This window comes from Olea europaea, chromosome 11, assembly GCF_002742605.1.
Source record: "Olea europaea var. sylvestris chromosome 11, O_europaea_v1, whole genome shotgun sequence".
In the NCBI taxonomy this organism is placed as follows: Eukaryota; Viridiplantae; Streptophyta; class Magnoliopsida; order Lamiales; family Oleaceae; genus Olea; species Olea europaea.
In genome coordinates, this window is record NC_036247.1 from 159066 (window position 1) to 180107 (window position 21042).

The 21042-nt window shown below is 34.2% G+C and overlaps 1 protein-coding gene across 2 annotated transcripts; it reads right to left on the minus strand.

The window, feature by feature from the left end:
* Positions 1-15115: 15115 nt before the first annotated feature.
* LOC111402862 lies at positions 15116-18028 on the minus strand. Of its 2 annotated transcripts, none has more exons than XM_023031163.1 (4): positions 17831-18028; positions 17032-17186; positions 16508-16729; positions 15116-16056 (listed from the first exon to the last, which is right to left on the minus strand). In XM_023031163.1, the coding sequence occupies exons 1-4, from the start codon at positions 17884-17886 to the stop codon at positions 15338-15340; spliced, it is 1152 nt and encodes a 383-aa protein (XP_022886931.1). In that variant the 5' UTR covers positions 17887-18028; the 3' UTR covers positions 15116-15337. The 2 variants fall into 2 exon arrangements, with proteins under 2 accessions (XP_022886931.1, XP_022886932.1); XM_023031164.1 differs by having other exon boundaries at positions 17790-17875.
* Between the last annotated feature and the right edge of the window lie 3014 nt (positions 18029-21042).

Below are 21042 nucleotides of genomic sequence, written 5' to 3' on the forward strand. Positions count from 1 at the left end.
ATTTACGTGTAATATTATTTTAATGAAGAATATGTGGTTAAAAAGAAGAGACAGAAAAATGCATTTTGATAAAAATGATAATCAAATGGAGCTTAAATTGTAATATCAATATTCATCTTTTCATTTAATTAATTTTCAAATTTAACTTAAATTGCATTTGATTATTAATGTTAGATATCATTTTTATAAGTTTAAACTATTTGAATTTAACAAGGTATGAATCTAATTAACAAAGATAGATTTAGTTTGAATTATCAATATGAAAATTCAAAAAAAAAATATTATTTTCACAGTATTTTATTATTTTTGTATGTATTTATTTCATCCAGTTCGATCCCAGTTCGACCTCGGCCGAATGTTTTGATCCTCGTCCCTTAACCTTTTGCGGGTCAATGATTGTGTAGGTTTTCAAAATATTGCATTTTTCTATTCAAATCACAACTCACAAATGTATAATAAATTCAAAACAACAAATAGAAAAAAAAGAAAAAAAAAAGAAAAAAAAGAAAAGAACAATGGAAGATGGTTTGAATGAGAATCTAAGTTTTACCATTAGAGAATAGAGAAAGAAGCGATTAAGGTAGAAATTAGTAGACTAACAAGCAAAAGGCGATTTGCGATTCATTTAGCAGTGACAAATAAACATCTAATGTTTGGAAAATTAGAGTTTATGTGTGTGTGTATATATTATTATTATTTTTTTTATTTCGTACGATTTTGGGAATAATTTTATTTTAGTTTAGACATCGGCTGAGGACATTTGTTGTGAATTTGTTAAACTATAGGCCAATAATGATGAACTTAATTTACTTCCCATGATTATTTCAAATGGGCATATTGTAATTTGTATTGCTAAATTGATATTCTTTTTTTCTAAAAAGTGAAAATTATCAAATCTATAAGTTAATTAAATTAATGTTTTAACTAAAAAATTTAAAAACAGTTCAACTCAATTTTGTAAGGTTTTTAAAAATCAAAACTTGTTCGGTTTGGCGGAAAAAATCATGGGTCCACATCGATCGGAACCAACGGTTTCGATCCAGTTTACTGTTTTGCGATTTTTTTGTACAACCATACACATTTTATTAACTTTTATCCAAATTTATTAAAATTTTAATTTTTATCTAAATCAAATAGGGACTTAGACAATTTTCAATCTTTGAAGACGGACTGTGTAACTATAATTATTTTTAGAGGTTGAAGATCAGTTTGCTGTTCAGACAATAGATTGAGGACCAATGCTGAAAATTTGTGAAAACTGTTTGCGATGAGGTATGGTGTTTGTGATAAGTGTAGGGATGGAGAAGCTTGGTTGAAATGTGTTGCAATTTGGATATCTGATATGCCACGTGGCATCAGGATGATGGCTTGGTAAAGGATGCTGGGGGTGAGGCTTTGGGGTGGATTGGAAGAGGTATGGACCCTATTGCAATCACATTTCAATTTCTAACCTTAATTAGCATTATGTGTGTGTTTTCACGCCAAAAATTGTACATTTGGAAAGATAAGGGGTTTGTTTCAAGGTCATTAATATTTTAATATTCTCTATAAGTAATTCAATAGACAATACTTACATGAAACATCGAATCTCTAATCACTCAAATCATGGCATTACGAATCTTGAATTACTTGAGTCAAAAACATCTCGAACGCTGAATGAGATTATCCAACCACTCTCTTTCTCTCTTATATTGATGTTGAGGCTTGAGTAGTTTGAATTGTCACGATTTTAGTGAATAATAAATCGAGAAATATAATAGCACTTAGACGGATGATAATAAGACTAATATGCACATCATTGGTCATTTAGTTATTTATTTGTTCTAGGAGAAAGAGGATATTATAAATTATATTTTTGGATTAAGCTATTTTGCTTATAAAAATAGTACATAAGGGAACACGTAAAATGAAATAGAGTGAAAAGATTTGATGAAAAAAGTTGATTGTACTTTAAATTGACAAATGATAGAATGACACGTGGCATTATGTAATTCATTAAATAAAACTTGATGTACATGTAGTAAGATCTTACATTTTTCAGGGAATTAATATATTGTCTTATTAAGGGGGTTTTTGATAGGTATTTTTATGTAAAAATGCATTTTTGAATAGTAAATTGATGTGAAATGTGTGGTTGAAAAATAAGAATTTTTTTTATTTATTTTAATATTATTTTAATAAAGTATGTATGGTTGAAAAGAAGAGAGTAAAAAATGTATTTTAAAGAAAATGTCTATCAAACGGGCTCTAAACTGAAAAGATAGGAATTCCACGGAAAGAAGAATTATGTGATTAGGGTTGAATGGAACATGTCCCATGTATAGATCTACCATTCCGATTTCACGTAACTCATTTGTAAAGTTTAGAAGTAGGCGGCAAAAATTAGCATAATATGTAAACGTGGTAAATAATTCAATTGATTAAAATATAACTATATATTCATAAGTCAATTCTAATTAAAAATAAAAAATTAATTTATTGTTTACGATAACTTACTCCGACTAGTTGATAACGATAAATTTTTTTCTTTCATTTTACAATATAATAATAAACACAAGTCTAATGTTAGTACAAAAATTATATTTAGGGCCTACTTGATATGTAGAGTTTTCCATAGAAAATAGAATTTAAATTTCATTTCCAACCAAAATGACGTGTTTGATAGCAAATTTTTCCATGAAATTTATTTTTCTCACTTAATTTTCCATGGTTTTAAGGAATTGGTTTTCTTTGAGTTTTGGTGGGAAAATGCTTTTTCAGCTTTTTATTTATTTTTTTTAATTTTCTGCAATAAGACCAAATTCTATCCACAATTGTCAAAAATTTCACCCATTTAATCGATAATTTTCATGAAAAACAAATCAAATGAACATAAAAAAAAATTCAAAATTTCAACATTTTTAGGTGAAAAATTATACTAATCAAACACATTTAATTATCAATTCTCATTAAAACAAGTTTTGGGCAATTCAATTTTCTGGAATTCGTTTTGTTTCCACCCAAATTCCATTCTTACAATCAATTTAGGATAAAATTGGGCCGATATCTTTCTAGATATTATTGTTAACACTTGGATCCAATTCCAAAAGCAACCATTTCCTGTTGGAATATGCTCAATTAGGAGTGTGAAAAAAGAAGAAGAAGAAGAAGGATCAAATCCATCAAATCAAATAGAGTCGAGTCGGTTTGGATTGGTTTGAATCAAGAAATCAGTTTGGTTCCTTCGAGTTGATTGCAATTTAAGCAATCAACTTGTCAATTAACCAACCCAACCCGCTAATACATTTTTTTTTTTTTCATTTTGGAAATAATAATTTTTAAACTAAAAGAACAAAATAATAAAAACACAAATATAATTATTTTTAAAATAATTTGTTTACAGTCTACAGTTCTTCTACCACAACTCTAATTTCCCAAAGAAAAAAAAAAAAGAGAAGAATTGCTTGTTGTAAACTTCAAAGTCAGATTATAGCTTTACATTTTATTTTGGTATAATTGTTTGTTGGTAACTTTCGGATATATAAGATAATTTTAGAAACATCAACCATTTACCATTTATATTATATATATTATTAGTATCCACAATGCAAGCAAAATAAATAGGCAAACAAAATTTTACACAAAATAGGTAAGCGATTTTTATTTTAACTTAGACTAATTTCAAAACGGATTAACCAAACTAATTTGATTTGGTTTCAACATTTGTATTGGGTTGAAATTTACCCAAACCGATAAAGTTAGTTTTGGTTTTCAGGTTAGATTGAAAACCAACACAACCTGAACCATGCTCAGGCCTATGCTCAATTTCCACGCTCTCCCTTATTTGTTTTTCATTTTTGGATTTTTTGTTTTTTTTGTTGGCAATGAAAACAAATTCTAAGAATTATTTTAAAAAAAAATATTTCCCTTTAATTAACAATTTTTATATAAAATAAAGTTAAACAAATACTAAAAGATAGATAATTTTCTTATTATTATTATTTTTTTGGCAATAGAAACAAAATTCATCCTCAATACCAGAAAATTATGTCCATTTAATTGACAATTTTCATGCAAAATAAAGTCAAACAAACACTAAAAGATAGATGATTTTCTTATTATTATTTTTTTGACAATGGAAACAAAATTCATCTCCAACACCAGTAAATTCTATCCATTTAATTGACAATTTTTATGTAAAATAAAGTCAAACGAACATAAAAAAATCACTTTTATTTCAACATTTTCCACGTGAAAAATTATACCAATCAAACACAATAATTTACAATTTTTAGGAAAACAATTTCTAGATAATTTAATTCACTGAAATTCATTTTCTTTCCACCCAAATTTCATCTTCGCAATCAACTGGACCTAAATTTATCTTCATTCCTCCATCTCCATTCTCTCTTTATATCTCATCCCTTCTCTCTCTTCCTCCTCCCCCGACTTTATACATTCTTTGTCAACCTCCGTTGTTAGAGAACGTCGCCATCGGAGACCATCTCTTTACCATATTCGCCATGAGCGTCATGGTAAAGTCATTTCTTGATTGCAAATAGCGCTAGTAGCAGTTGAGATCCTTGGAAGCTCTGCCAATCTCGGGTAAAGCCATTCCTTCACTGTGAGCGCCATCAAAGGCTTTGCAGATTGTGGTTGTTGCAGTGTAGATTGCAATGGTAATGGCACAAATCGTAGCTGCGATGGCCCAAATTGTGTTGGTGGTGTTTTTGTTTTTTAATTGTTGAATGGGTGGTAGAGATTTTCAGGTTTTGGTGGATGAGGTTATGTTATTGCTAGCGATTATGGTTAGGTATTTATGATGACAGAGGTTACGGTTCATGTGGTAGTAGCATTGGCAAAGGCAATCAGATTTTGTTGGTTTTTTGGGATAGTTTTTGTTGGTGGTGATGTAGGCGATATGGCGGTAGTGTAGGTGGACTTTGCCATTGGTGTATTGGTGGATCTGGCACTGGTGACAATGGTAAGGTGGTGGTCGCAAGCGGTTGTGGTGCAGGCAGTGGTGGTGACATCTTGGTGTTGGTGGCGGCGCGCAGTCTCGATCAAATAGGACCAAGAGTGTTTTTGAGCAATAAATCGGTTGATTGTAACAATAAATTGGGTAATTTGTGACCAATATATAATAAGTGACCAAAAATATGATTGTGACTCACAATTTACTAAGTTGTAATCGAGAAATAACATGTAACCAACTAATTTGATAATTTGTGACCCTTAATGTCAGATTATGGAACGGGGAGAAAAAGTCAGTGCATTCTTGCTCATCATCCGTCGGGCTCTCACTCGAATGCTCAAAATAGGGGCGTTGGAACTCAATGCCTGCCTGATGCTCGAGCGACGATGTGTTCTGACTTAGGCTCATTTCACATTTTCGGCACTTCTCCCCTTCTAAAACTCTATGTTTAGGGGTCTATATATATGTGAGCAGTGAGCCACTATTTGTAAACACAACATAACATACATAGAGCCTTGCAAGAGCTTTTGATCTTGATTGAGAGTATTGAGATTTTTTGTAAATAACATTCATTATTGATTATAAAGAAATACTCCTCCTCTGCCCGTAATGTTTTCCCATGTTGGGTTTTCACGTATAATCTTGATGTTCTTGTGTGATTGATTGATTTATTTCATCTTTGTAATTTTTTGCTTTATTCATAACAAATTGGTATCAAAGCAAGCTTAATATTCCGCTTGACAACAACGAAATATGAGATTTTGTTATTGGATCGTAGCATGAAATTTTCTCTATGGCAAGTGAAAATGCACTCTGTTCTTACACAAATGGATTTTTAACCTATCGAACTTTTCTTTAATTGTTTATAACCCATGATGATAAAAAAATTGTGGTTTTCTAAAATTTCTGAAAAACTTACTATATACAAACTCCAATTTAATATTATCTATTTCTATCATTTATGAAAATATTAGTTTTGCATCCATTGAGGGAAAAAATTTAATTGAAATCAATGAATAAAATAGTTACTAGAAATCATACATTTCAATAGGCAAAGCCACATGTTGTAATATCAATTACATATTGTGTATCTAAAGTTCATGATCAATTATCTTTGATTTCTTGTGTGTACCCAATTTTCCTTCATGCTTAATTCCCCCACCCCAACCCACCCCCCAAAAAAAAGGAAAAAAAAGAAAGGAAAAAAAAACATTTTCCTAATCGACTATATGAATCATTTTCCCATCTTTCATACTCAATTTTCATAAAAATACAAAACAATATTCTAAACTCTATTTTCAATTTGTAAATATTTACCAAAATACTAAATTCTTCATGTTTTCCTTGGTTCTTCTTTAATAAGTCAGTGTATCTATATCTAAAAAAAGGGGAAAAAACGAATATCCGGTAGAAAATTTGTCACCTGGATTTTTCAGAATCTATCTATTTTCTCCTTCGTTTTGAGGTTTCTTGAAACTTACATTTTTAGAGTATCAAAGAATTCTATTGAATTTTCATCTAGAATTGATAAATTTAAGAACCAAAAAATGACAGGTATGTGATAATCCTATTATTTTCCCTTTTCTATTTCTTTTTGTGTTTATGATTAACAAATAAAATTATTATCTCGTTCGTTATTGTACTGTGCAATGTCATAATATTGTATCATATTATATCTGAGAAGACATGGATAATTCAAAGAGAACCTTCCATGAACGATGATTAATTTTGACAAAAGAAATCCATGAACAATCGACGATAAAATCTGTTAGGTTTCTAGTGTGTTGATAATACTTTAGACAAATGAATTAATGTAAAAGAGTTGTAAAAGTTAAAAAATCTTTCGGAGTTGATAGTATAATCCTTGAAGGAGTTCAAGATGTTCAAGAAGATTACATATGATCATTGGAATGCAATTGGATGTCTAAAGGATATCAAAGAGCCACACAAATTATGTTCCAAATTCTCAATCGTAACTTGCAGCACATTTTTCGCATTGGAAAACATTGAAATTTGGACAAGGCTATTTAGAAGATTTGTAGCCCTTTGAATGAGCTTTCGAATGCATTTTGAATCACCTCCATCAAATATTGGAAGAGAAAATTATAATGAAAATAATGACTACTACTCAGTTGTCACCAGCTACTTGCTCGAGCGACATTTGTATCCGGTCAAACCCTAGGTCGCAATTTTAAAAGTTTTACACGGCCCGTGATACCTATTTGCCCCCATCTATAAATATCAGAGTCATGGACGAAAATTATAGGGTTGTTCATTGTACTTTCACATTAATAACACATTCATATCATTGTTCAAGAGATTCAAGGCACAATTCTTTGGTGAATCCATCAAATTCATTCTTGTGATTCTGCAACCAAGTTTTGGAAAAACATCACATCTTTGTAATAAAAAGACCTGACTTTCTTAATTCATTGAGGAATGGATTCTCTCATTGGGGGATTGAGAGAAGTGGATTGAAGCGTAGTTACAACTTACAAGCATAAGAACAGGCAATTTTTGGTGTTCCACTTGAAGAGACATTTAGCATAAGACCAGGAGACCGTAGGAGAAAGCAGATAGAGCTGCAGGAGGTAGATCATGAAATCTAACAGGAGACTAGAAACATCTACGGTAGCAGAAAGCTACAGGAGGTCTAATAGGCTAGAGGTATCTACGACAGTAAATCGTGAGACTTGACAGTGGGTCTTAGTGGATACAAGAGTTGGAATTACTGTGTATTCGCTGAACTGTCTATAGTGGAGGTAATTGACTTAGTTCCAGAGTTTTTCCCACGTTGGGTTTTTCCATCATCGAATTTTGTGTTCTTTACTTTTTCAACAATTTATTACAAACTGCGATATTCAAATGTATGGTTAATTGAATTGTATACTTAATAATCTAGAAACTAATTAAAAGTGACGTGTTTACTTTAATTAGTCAATTCCATACGTAGGGTCGAACTAATCGGTAATCTAGAACGTAAACTTGGTAATACTAAAATTTGAATTGGTGATTGCAGCATCCCGCAAACTTTCAAGCGTTATCATAGTGTTTTAGACGAGACTTTTCAAAATATACACTACTTGACATATGTTAGGAGAATGGAGAAAAGAACAAGACAAACACGTAACTACCACGAGTGTCATCATCACAGCCTCACTTATCCTCGTCACAATCCTCCTGCTCCTCCCAACGATCAACACTATAGGCAAAGACAAGGACGAGAAGGAGAACGAGAAGATAAAACTTGTGGTTGTGACAAACAACCACACCAATTATCTAAGCATCAGGTGCTTCTTCTTTGACGAATAATTCAACGTTGTTTACCTAAAGCCGTGGGTTTAGTTCAAGTTCAAGGTGCACGTCCGGAAAGTCTATCCCTCCGCAACAATGTTCAATTGCTTGACAAACATGGGAACCTTTATCCCCTTCAAATACAATTATCAATGCAGTGAAGATACATACAAGTCGTGTGACTGGAGATTCGATGAAGAGAATGTATATCGATGGGATCCAAAGACGAAAAATTGGTATTCGTACAATTATGATACTAACTATGAGTCTCTTACAACAGGTGGTGTCATCAAAGGGTACTTTGCTAACTAGATTAGCATAAAATGAGGTCATTTGATGCGATTAACGTTTATTACTTTATTCTATGCCTTTATATTATTATTCTTCAAGTTTAATGTAAGCAAATCCTCAAAGAAACATAGGAACTTGCATATACTGTCTAATGAAATTGTCTCCGTATAAACACAACCAAACTCATGTTCTGCTTTTCTTTTTTTCCTTTTTTGACATTCTACTCTCATGGACTCATAGATGGCTTGCCCCGAAAAAAATATAAAATTTAAAAGTGTTATTAATTTGATGTCATGTCAGAGTAATGTATGCCACGTCAAATATTTCACTGTAGCTCGTAGGGAGAAAAAATGAATTTAGCTGGAGACGATCATTTAGTAGTAGCTTGATAACAAAATAAAGGTAGGTGAAGTTTTATGGTCACAGAGACAACGATGTATATGTATTCTCTTACACAATATTATCCATCTACATTTTGTACTTGTAAATATTTCATTAAAGAATAATTAGTAGATATTTTCAATAAAAAGGATTTTGGTATTCCCATTTCGTGTTGAATCCTGCAATGTCTAGCCAAACAATCGTGCTAGGCGTAAAGGGCAACTCCTACAGGTGTTTTATAGGTGAATAAAAAAAATGAAAAATAAATAAGGAATCCTTCACTCTTTCTTTCGTCCTTCTCCCCAAAACCCCAACAATCCCCAATTTCAAAACCTACCTCTCCAAAATCCTCTCTTCACTTCACAACCCCAACCGAACACTGGTACATTAATCTCCACCTCTGGCAGCCCTCAAACAGCCGTCCTCATCAGGTCGTGTTTCCTCAAATGAGTGCATCTTCGAAGCCGATGTTGAAAATCGTCGATTAAGCCGATTTCGCCACCATCGCAGTTCATAAAGATAAAGGTAAATCTGGCCTCCTTCGTCACAGGCTACAGGCAACCGAATCGGGCCCCATTTGCAACCCCAAACACTTGCCCATTCCTTGAAAAGCATCGAACAGGCCGACACTTCCCTCAACTGCCTCTGCCACTAAATGAGCTTGGTGACCCAAACAATACAACCACCACCATCTGATCCCAGTCAGGCAGTAATTTAACTTCATCTTCATGTTCTCATTTTCGTGGTTCTTCTGGAAAATGAAATATGTTGTTGTGTGGCCCTGCATCTACTTTTTATGACTTCGAGGAAGGTTGGCCCAATTCCTATTTCACGGTAGTATATTCTTCGTAATTTATTCATTATTTATGTAATTAAGATTTCCCATTTCACAGTAGTTAGTTTGTGAACATGAAAACCGATTGATTGTTTGTGGTTGATTTGCATACTAGAATGCCAGGGAAGAATTCAGGTGTATGCCATAGTTGCAGAGGCAGGGGACACTTCTTTGTTGAATGTCCGATCAAAGTGCGATGTCTCTTGTGTAGCATGGATATCAGAAATGCTTTAAAGTGGAGAAGGAGACTTGTAATAAAGGTAGATTATTCAAGTGTTTCAGTGAAAAATGTGGATTTTGGGATTGGTATGAAGAAGGTTAAGCACGAGGTGAATGTAGTAGCATTAGTGCTACCTCAGCTAACCCTACAATGATGGAAGCAGTTGAAGATATGACCCGCACATTCCAATCTCAAGTGAGGCTAAATGATGACGAGGAGCTCCATATTTTGGTGAACGTGACAATCCGTAAGGTAAAATGTGGTGCGTCTCGGAATGTAAAAGGGAAAGGGCCTGCTTGATTGGCGTTGTTGTTGGACTGGGTTATTTTCGAGTTATGTTTTTCTACTACGAACAAACACTAGGAGGGAACTTTATATTTTCTATGTGTAATAGCTCACAACTATGTATCGTGTTTTGCGCTTTGTAACGTTTGTGAACTAATGAACTTGAATGTTAAGTTCTTCAATGAGTTGAAGTTGCACAAGTAGTTCTTTGTTTTGAACGAACACTCTTGGATTTGCTAAGTATTCTCTTCCATTCAAAGCAGTAATTGGTAATTGGTTTTGGTATTTGTTAACTGTTGTATTCGGGTTAAATAAAGCATTGTTCTGCCTCCCTTTCATATGTACGATGGAATGGAGCTTGGCAACTTGTTGATCTTTGAAGGACAGGAACATGTATTATGTCTCCAGTTAAAGTCAACAAGTTCAGATTAGAGAGAAATTACATGTATTATGTCTCCAGCTAAAGCTAACAAGTTCAGATTAGAGATAAATTATATAGAGATCGGTTGAAACAAAAAATTTCTAAAAGTTTGGAGAGACTTTCATGTGCTGGAACTCTTTTAGCTTTGACATTTATTTGCCACAATGCACAAGAAGTTGTAGTCTTAATATTGAAATTAGCACTAATAGTTCCATATCTTGTGAGTAAGATAATTAGTGGATGGGAGGTTAAAATACAAATCTATTATAACCTGTTTAATAGTTCATCAACACCATTGTAAAGTTTGTGATGTACAATTTTTGAATAAAGATTCATAGCCCTATATCAAAACCTAAATCACTTATCCGACTCTGGTAAAATTTGAATTGCCTATTTCTGCTCTTCTTTAAATTCTAATGGCCAGATGATATATAGCTCCGAGTGCAAGAAACATCCGCATCACTACTCACACTTAACAGGAAGTGATTCAAAGGGCAAAGCAAGCTCATGTTCTGCACTTGCTTGGATAGTGATGGAGATAGATTTACTAGCTGGGGCCTGTTTATGGAATTCAATTTCATGTCCATAAACATTAGAAACTGCTTCAACAACATCTCCACCTTAACCAGCAAGTGAATCCAACATCTGGCATGAAGACACCGAACTAGGCAAGCAGTTTTGAACAAAAATGGCATCCACAAATTTCATGCTTTCATGCCGAAGAAAGGCCAAGTTGGATTGAACAAAAAATGGGATCCACCAAAAAATGGCCTGTCACAAATTGGCAAAGTTTTCTAAATTTCTTGTCAAATTAACAAATTTATTTATGGCAATTCAAAGGTGGAAACTTAACCTTTTCATAAGCCCCTGCCACCATCTTCTGGTAAATTTGGGTAGTAGTATGGCATTCCATGATCTTCCATATATAAAGAACATTATAACACAACGAAATAAAAAGATAACGAATTGTAATGATTTCGACAATTGTTTACCTCGTGAATTAGTGCTACTATCATTGGGCAATGGAGACATGAAGTTGGAAGGCGGGTATTCTTGGATGAACATATGATTTTCGGCATCACCCTACATATAATCATAATATAAATGTAACGTAAACTTCATCATAACAGAGAATTGAAAATACTAACAAACAACATTTGTGAATATGAGAATGTGGGCGGTACGAAATAGCTAAGTTGTGATGGTTCTTCAACTTGGGTTGGTACCACTGGCATGTTGGTATGTGTCACCCTCGATGCGTTTCCCTTGCTTGAAGTTGAACTTCCCTACGTTTATATCAAACATACATGAGAATTTGAAATTGGACTCCATTTCAATGGCGAGGTTAACAAACAAAAGTACCTTTGTTTTCTTCGACCTCGACTCCAATGAGCCTTTTGCAAGAAGCTTTTTTGGTGCACCCTTTCTCTTCACCAATATAGGATCCCTTGCACTATCGCAATCAATGGGTTGAGAATCAGTGCACTGAGAGGATAAGTTAAAAGCAATCAGCGACCCGACATTACTTTCGCTACTCAACTTGCTAAGCGTAAGCTCTCTATATTGGCATTTTATCCAGTCCATTATTGCACGTGACTGCCCTTCATCATTTGCAGTGAGATCTGCCACGTACGAAAAAGTTTGATACATTTCGTCGTATCTCAACTATGCCGGAATATTAACCAAGCCATCGTAGTTTACTGCCACTCTTGTGTGTGGTCTACTAACATCTCTCCTTCATCTTCATAGTATATACCTCTCGGGTATTGATCTCACGTCGTTACGGATTAAGACTTCGATTGCATGCCTACATATTATCCCTCGAAACTCAAACAAATAGCAGCTGCAAACTATTTCACAACTATCCCTTCGAAAAGAGACGAATAACTTTTTTTTCTTCCTTTGGTGGTCATACAACACGTCCTCCAGAACTTCATACCTTATCCTTGAGCTCCCCTTTGAAGCAGCTATGAGATCGCAATATACCTTCCCTGTGAACTCGTCTGGCACTTCTCGAAACTTCGAAATTGTGTACACCAACTGAAATTGTTTTTCCATTTCGTAATTTGTTGCACATAGTACCATCTGCGAGTATGACTTGAAATCTGTATAGTACTCCTTTTCAACCTTACTTCTCAGTGCTCATTCATATTGTTCAACAAACTGCTTAAGAAAGGTCTTCGAATGTACATAACCATCAAAGAAGGCATTCATACTTTCACTTCACCGAGTCATGGACATACCAGCCTAGAAAGTGGTTTTCAAAAAATATGGAACCCAACGACTTCTGTTATTATAAAGTCCAGTCAACCAATCATTTCATGCAACTCATATAAGTCAACCATCAATGCCCAACCTTCTTCAAATTCTTCACCAGTCTGCGAATCATACACCAATCTATGTATAGCTGAAAATATGTTTCCCTTATCAACATGATACCCAAACTTCTCCGGCAATTTCTTCAAAATGTGTTATAAACACCATCTATGCTTGGTGGTCGGAAAAACAATATTAATTGCGTTTTGCAAAGCCCTGTCTTGGTTTGTAATAATTTCATGGGGGGCTTGACCATGCATGCACTCAAACCATGTACTGAATAGTCAAACAAATGTATCTGTGTCCTCGTTTGATAACAGACCACAACCCAGCAATGTTGATTGACCGTGATGGTTAACTCCAACAAAAGGAACGAAAGACATGTCATATTTATTGGTAAGGTAGGTGGTGTCAAAGGTGACAACATCATTGAAGTCCTTGCATGCTTGCTTGCATCTATTATCAGCCAAAAATATGTTCTTCAGTCGTGGCTCATCATCTAAATCCATACTGAAGTAAAATTCGAGACATTGTGCTTGCATTTTCGAAAAGTAAGATTGTATTGCGATTGCATCACCCTCTCCGAGTCGTAATCATCTCACTTGCTCAATATAATTTCGGCAATCCTTTTCCACACAATGCAAATTCTCATATCCACCAGCTTCAACGACTGCGGAATTGAAACTTTTATGCAGCAGAATCCCGACCATGTCATTAACTTCAAGCTTTCTTTTCACATGTGCTGGCAATTTTCGATTGCAACGGTAAAACCTGGACTTTGAAGGGCTTGTTGTATGATTGTGCTCGAGGTGAACTGTTTTGATCCTCCAAGTTCCATTATCATCCGAAGAAGCAGAGATTCTAGCTTTACAATCCATCTACATTGTTGGTTGAGGCTTCAATGAACCAACAACATTAGTGTTTCTTTGACCTTCACGACTATATGTAAAGGTCACATATCTTAGAACTCCATCCTCCCCTCTTTTCGAATTCCTCTTCCGAACTGGAAAGTCTATGTCGTATGCATATCTTTTATAGAACTCAAACATTGTTTTTTCATCTGAGAATTGCATACCCACCTCAGGCACAATCGAGCCCTCATCTTCTAACCCTTCTTCTTCCACTATATTAGTATTTTGAACAACATTCTTATTTTCAGAGTCAGCAACAAAATTACTATGCACGTCTTCCATAACAAACCACCTGCGATGAAATAATTGGTAACGTTATTTTAGATAAATCAATTACACTACCAAAGACACATCAAAAATAAATTCATGTTTCCATATACATATTAACACACTACACAAATTTGCTTTGTAACGACAGATTCAGAGCAAAACAATCACAACATTTGATCATATTACCCATACTACACGACAACATTGATAATACCTTCATATGAAAATGGGCAAATAACAAACACGATGATAGAGATTACTGCAGCCAAAGAAGGAGGTTGAGCTTTGGACAATTCAGCATAATAAAAGGACTTCAATTGGTTATTATTCTTCACGTTGCACTTGGTTTCTAAGTTGAAAAACATAAATCACTTAGACTTAGCAATCTCATTTTGTGATTAGTTTCTTCGTCCACCTTCTAGCTTTAGGATTTATAATAGTCAAGGTGTTTTTTCTATGTGAGCCATGAGTATTGGAAACGGGCAAATGAGCCATGAGTATTTATAATAAAGATTGAGCTTGCTGCACTAACCAACTAGTCACGTCTTGGATATTCCGGCAACGTTCGCATTTGGACACTTCTTTTATTCTATGACATGGGTGCAAGATAGCTAGTCGATTGACGCTGGGGTGGAGAAGATGGCTGGTCAGGCGGGAACTAAGGTGGAGTGCAACTCATTTCCCTCCACTGCCGGTTGTTTCTTATTTGTTTATTGACCACACGTGTGAGTCATTTTTTAAAAATTACCTGTGAATGCCCTGGCAAAGCATTCTGTACGCTGGGCTTTATTCCTAGCCAATCCAAAAGATTGGAGTCAGTGATTCATGAACTACTATAGCGGGCCGGGTTTGGTAAAATACCAACTTGAAAACCGAACTGACAGGTTCTATAAAAAGCAAGGTCAATGATTTTGAGGTAATCAAAATTCGAGTGAGATGACAAGAACCAAGGGGTAGCATAAATTCTTCGACTTTACATTCGCACTTTGGGAAACCAGTGAAAATTCATGTACTAGAAAATATGCAAAAACAATCTGCTCATAGTTCTTCTTTGGAAATATTGCCTAATATTGTTTGATCCACCTTCCTGAACATGCCATAGGTGTAGTCAAGAAACTTCACCCAGTGGAAAATATAGTAAATGAGATGCAACTGCCTCTTAAGTTTGTACTTGACCCACGGCTATTAGTATCTTACTGAATATGTGCTTCACCGGAACACAAGTTCTCCTTAGTGGCACTGTGCCTTGCTTGAATTGGCCAGGTTTCTTTGAAAACTTCTGTTCACCAGCAAGAATATTTTCCCTAAGGCCACCTCGCAAAGCTTGCTCGTCCATAGCAGTGGAAGAAACACAGGAATTTGTGACATAGATTACGGGACTCCTTTTGGAAGTTCTCCAAACAAGTTGGTGAAATTTAGCACAAGTTTGAGAACTGTCAGCTATCTCTTCTATTTCAATTGGATGTCCCAGGATTGCCTTCCTGTTTAGTTTACTCACTAGACAGACAAATGGGACGTGCTCTGCTCGATAACTTGCTTCAACGGTCAAATCCACATCTATCAATGCTGTTTCCAATCCATTGCGGTGATGTATCTCACTGGCCCCTAATCCCAAAGAATCCTCTGTTTTCATTTCGAATTTGTCCACACTTTGGTCTTCAAAATCAGCACTCAAATTTAGTGAAACATTTCCAATAGGTAGAACAACTGTTCTTCTACTCAAATCACGAGTTTTAAGCTCCATTTTCAGCTTCAACTTTTTCTCTCTAACAGTACATTCAATCGGGTAGTTGGGAGGGGACACAGTTGAACAATGGGCTTCATTATGTTCCTTGAAGTTTCTCTTTCTTAGTTGTCCCAAATCTCTTGAAGCGGGCACTGTCAATTTAGATACAAACGTGAGACAATAGCATTGATGAAAAGTTAAGGAGAAAAAAATGATTGAAAAACGACAAACTAAGTTTCAGTCTATATCCTTCTTCTCCACTCTATTCAATTTATTGCTAATTTTACTAGCAGATCTCAGGCAACTACATAACAGCCACGTTAAATTTGTTCTAGCCATTGCTCTTCAAAATGTTCTACAAAGATCATGTCTCTTTAGCTCGTAACTTTAGAACTGGATTACAGGAGTTTGACGTTCATGAAAATTGGAACATTCTCATCGGATGTGTGGATCATTATGTACCAATTCAAAACAAGCTAACTCAAATTATGGTATCAGCTAACTGGCATGACTCAAATTGTATGAAATGAATTACTAAAATCATGTTTTCAAATATCCAAATTATAGAAACTAACAAAAATAAATGAAGGGAAGATTATTCACTCGTAGGCTGTAGCACTTCCTCTCTCTCTGGATCTTCTGAATCAATAGCAGCAGAACCTGATTTTGTTGATGTAGAAGAAATCATTTCTTCAAATATATCAGACTGAATCTTTATTGATTGGGGATGAAAAACTGAGTGCTTCGAACCACTATTTGCACCTTCAGGCAAGTGCAGACAATAGCTTCTCTTTTTTTTGCAACCAGTTCCTCCCTGAACCTCACCTAGTGTAAATGCAGTAAAATCATCATTTTCCAATGAAAAAAATAGAGAAATATACAAATGGAATTCAAGACTGAGAAACTACCTTGTAATGAACTTTCTGTTAGCTTGAAAATGCAAATGAGAAGACTTCTTTTTTGAACAACAATTGAAACCAGAAAATACAGAAAAAACCACTAATCTCACTTTTCAAATGCGACTCGCTATAATTGAGTCATTGGTTCGAATTCAATGTTTATATATCTCTTAGCTTATGGATGCAAACATTTAAAAATACTAATTAAAGGTCGAACAGCTGAATTACCTGACCTTTTATGACTGATTTCTTGTTGTTGTTTTTCAGGCCCAATAGCACTAAGACTAGCATTTTCTCCTTGTCCATAGTTTAAGTGCTTCATGGGACGAAAATCCTGGCATGGCCGGGTTTTTCTACTACACTCTCCAAAATTGCACCAATCCCTGGAAGTTGAAATCATAACAATAGCATTAAGGGATGAAATTACTATAAGCTGCAAGCTAGTAGTAATTTCGAAAACAATGAACAATTAACTGGATGACTATACATCCACCTAATTGAGGAAATGGTAGACTTGCATTTGTTACCATATTTTGTACCATAATAAACAATTGCTTCTAGGATAAAACTTGTCAAAAACTAAGCTGCTACACATGAGTACGAGCATAAACCTATTTAGTTCGATAATTTTTCAACAATAGTTAAATCAACATAAATAGTGCATTTCTATGTTTTTTCACCAAATGAGCAGCCTGTACGCAGATATATGATTGAGAACTGGGAAAAATGAACAACGATGCTTTATTTTTGTTGCTATTAAGGAAAAATAAATGGTACATTGTGCTTTAACTAGTCTTGCAGTAGCTTTTTAATAGAATCAATATTTAAGAGCCAAGAAATGCTTAGACTAAGAACTAAACACTCAATACTTTAGCTCAAAACATTCACTTACAAGTGTTAAATGAGTATCTCTTTCTACAAGAAATGAATAATTTATCCAATCAAAAAGTTAGTTAAAACTAAACTTCAGCAACTTTGAAGCTTACCCAAGAAGAAAAAATCAACGCACGCACGCACGCACGCCTACCTTGACTCAATGTTCCTCTGCTTCCATACTCTGCTTCCTCCACCATTTTCCCCCATTTCTCTCAGAGTTTACACCCACAGTTCCAAACAAGAGAGAAATAGCTAAATGGTTATTTTATTTCCAGATAATAATATTCAAAAGAGTTGCATAAAGAAACAGAGTGTACAGAGTTACTGTTGTCCAATGGCGGTTTGCTACCTTTTTTTTGAATGTACGAACCATTTGGCTATTTTTGTAGTTTTCTGCTTTCTTTTTCCTGACAAGTCCGGAAGTTAATTAAATTACCATTTCCCACCCCCGCACTGATTTACATATTCCATTTTTACCCCCAAAAGAATTTAAGCCTCCGCTTGACCCCCATTTTTTTAAATGACAATGGATGAAAAAATAATTTTTTTTTTGAAAAATGAGTTATCATAAAAGAAAAAAGAAAAATGAGTGATCATAAAAGAAAAAAAAATGTATTTGATTTACGTGTAATATTATTTTATAGAAAATTGTATGATTGATAATATGATAGAGAAAAATGCAATGAAATTTAATTAGGGCCAAACGGGGGCTAAATTGTGCATTTACAAATTATTTAACAAAATAAATATTATGCATTTCTAAATTAGTCCAAAAAATGGTTTTCTAATTTAATAAGAAAGAAAAGAAGAATTATTATGGAAAAAAATCATAAATAAGAATTTAAGAATAACACGTTTCAAAATCAAGAAAAAAATTTCAAACTTCAAAAATCAAAATTTTATTAAAATTACATATTTTTTATTAAAATAATATTACACGTAAATAAAAAACTTTTTTCTTATTTTTTATCTACACGTTCTTCATCAATTTATTGCTCCAAGATTCATTTTTCCATAAAAATGGATATTAAACACCCTTTTAATTATTTTATTAATTAACATATTAAGATCACATATTTATGTAATTTTTCACAAATTAACGATTTATTTAATCACACATTATTTTTTAATCACAAATCAAAAATTTTATGTGGCACAAATTATTTTTACGATCACAATTCACAATTTGTTTATCTATCAGAAATAAAAAATTTATAAGTCATGATTTATTAATCGGTCACAAATTACAAATATAATAAGTCACAAATTATCAAATTATTGATAACAAATTTACAATTTTTTAGGTCACACATTATTCGTTGATCACAATTTATTGCTTTCACTGGTCACATATTGTTTATTGGTCACAAATTAACCAATTTAATAGTCACAATCAATCAAATCATTCGTGACCATCGCCAACACTTTTGACAACCGCCTCACCACTGTCGCCAGATTGAAATTTTACAATCGTCAATTGCCCACCACTGCCAAAATATGGAAGTTGTCACCACCACCACTCCAACAACTAAAACCATGCTTCATTGCCATCAACCACCTGTACCACCACCGCACCAACTAAACAACAAGTTGTATCACCCAACCTCTACTCCATCGTCACCACCACCACCAACTGTAAACACCATCATCGTATCGACCACACAGCACACCACCATACCACATCTTCTGAACCCACCACTATACCATCTTCGTCGCGTGCGATCGCATTGCCACAGCCTGATTCGTGCAACAACGATCACCACCCAAAACTACTATCATCATCTGCATCACCATCAATAGCTGCAAATACTATCACCGTACTGACCACACAGCACACCACCACACCGCGTCATCTAAGCTCCACCACCGCAACATCTCCGCCGCGCGACGCCTTCGCCACTGCCTGATCACCTTCCTAAACCTTCACAAAAACCCAAAAAAATAAAATTCGTCCCAGATCGCGCCTTCACTAGATTTTCCCCAAATCGCGAAAACTGCGCTAACTCCGCTCACCGCAACGTCATTGCCCCTACGCCCTCCACACAGTGCAGTGACGCTCAAGCCACTGTAACAACGTCATAGCCACAGCTTGCTTCGCCATTACGATGGTCTCCAACTTTTGCTTCCGACTATTGTGAGAGAAAGAGGAGAAGATGAAATTGATTAGGGGTTGGGGAGTGATTGGATGAAATTTGTATTATTATATTTAATATTTAATTGAATATTATTAATATTAAAATTTTGAATCAATATCTAATTTTTGAACAAACAAACTTTGGATGTGATTTTTGAAGTTCGATCTTTAAAAGTATGAATGGGTGTAATTTCCATAATTGGGATTCATTGTCTTACTTTAAGTTTGACCCATGAACCCTGTCCACGAACAATCAAGTTGGGCCGACCCACAAGCTTTAGGTGCTCAACTAATTCCATGACCATTGCCACCTGAGTATAGATTTGTACAGTTTTTCTTTCATTAGGTTTATCTGACTACTTGACAAGAGTTGATCCAAAGCATGGTCGGTCTACCAAATCAATTTAATACGTTATGTGACCTCTAAATGTTACCCTCGGCCCATGCAACCAACTCTTTTTTTGCCTAAGGACTATTGCAACACAGTTAAATTGGTCAACCTGTGTGTCGTTGTTTGGCCCACGTTAAAATTATAATCCATTTTTTTCTCATTTTATTGATCATATATTCACCAATCAATAAAATACTATTACATGTAATTTCATTAATTTTTCCTTTTTTAAACCATAGAGTTAATTGTTTCAATGGTCATTGAATTTATGTCTATGTCTTTAATATGTTACTAAAATTTAAAATGTTGAGATTTGGTCACCGAACTTAAGTCCATGTTTTCAATTACTTAATAAAATTTAAAATGTCTAATTTTGGCTACTGAATTTTGAAAAATATTGTATATTACTCACTGAAAACTCGACATTTTTCTAAATTCAATATTTATGTTAAGAGTTAATTGTTCCAATGGTCATTGAACTTAGGTCCATATTTTTTATTGATAAATGAAATTTAAAATGTCGAGTTTTGGTTACTGAACTTAGGTTTATGTCTTCGATTGCTCACTGAAATTTAAAATGTCGAGTTTTGACTATTGAACTTTGAAAAATATTATACATTCGTCATTGAACTTTTAAAAATGCTGTACATTACTCACTGTAAACTCGATTTTTTCTTAAAATTTAACATTTGTGCTAGTGAGTAATGTATGACATATTTCAAAGTTCAATGGTCAAAATTCAACATTTTAAATTTCAACGAGTAATGTAAGACAAGGAATTAAGTTCAGTGGACAATCGAAGATATGAACCTAAGTTTAGTGACCAAAACTCGACATT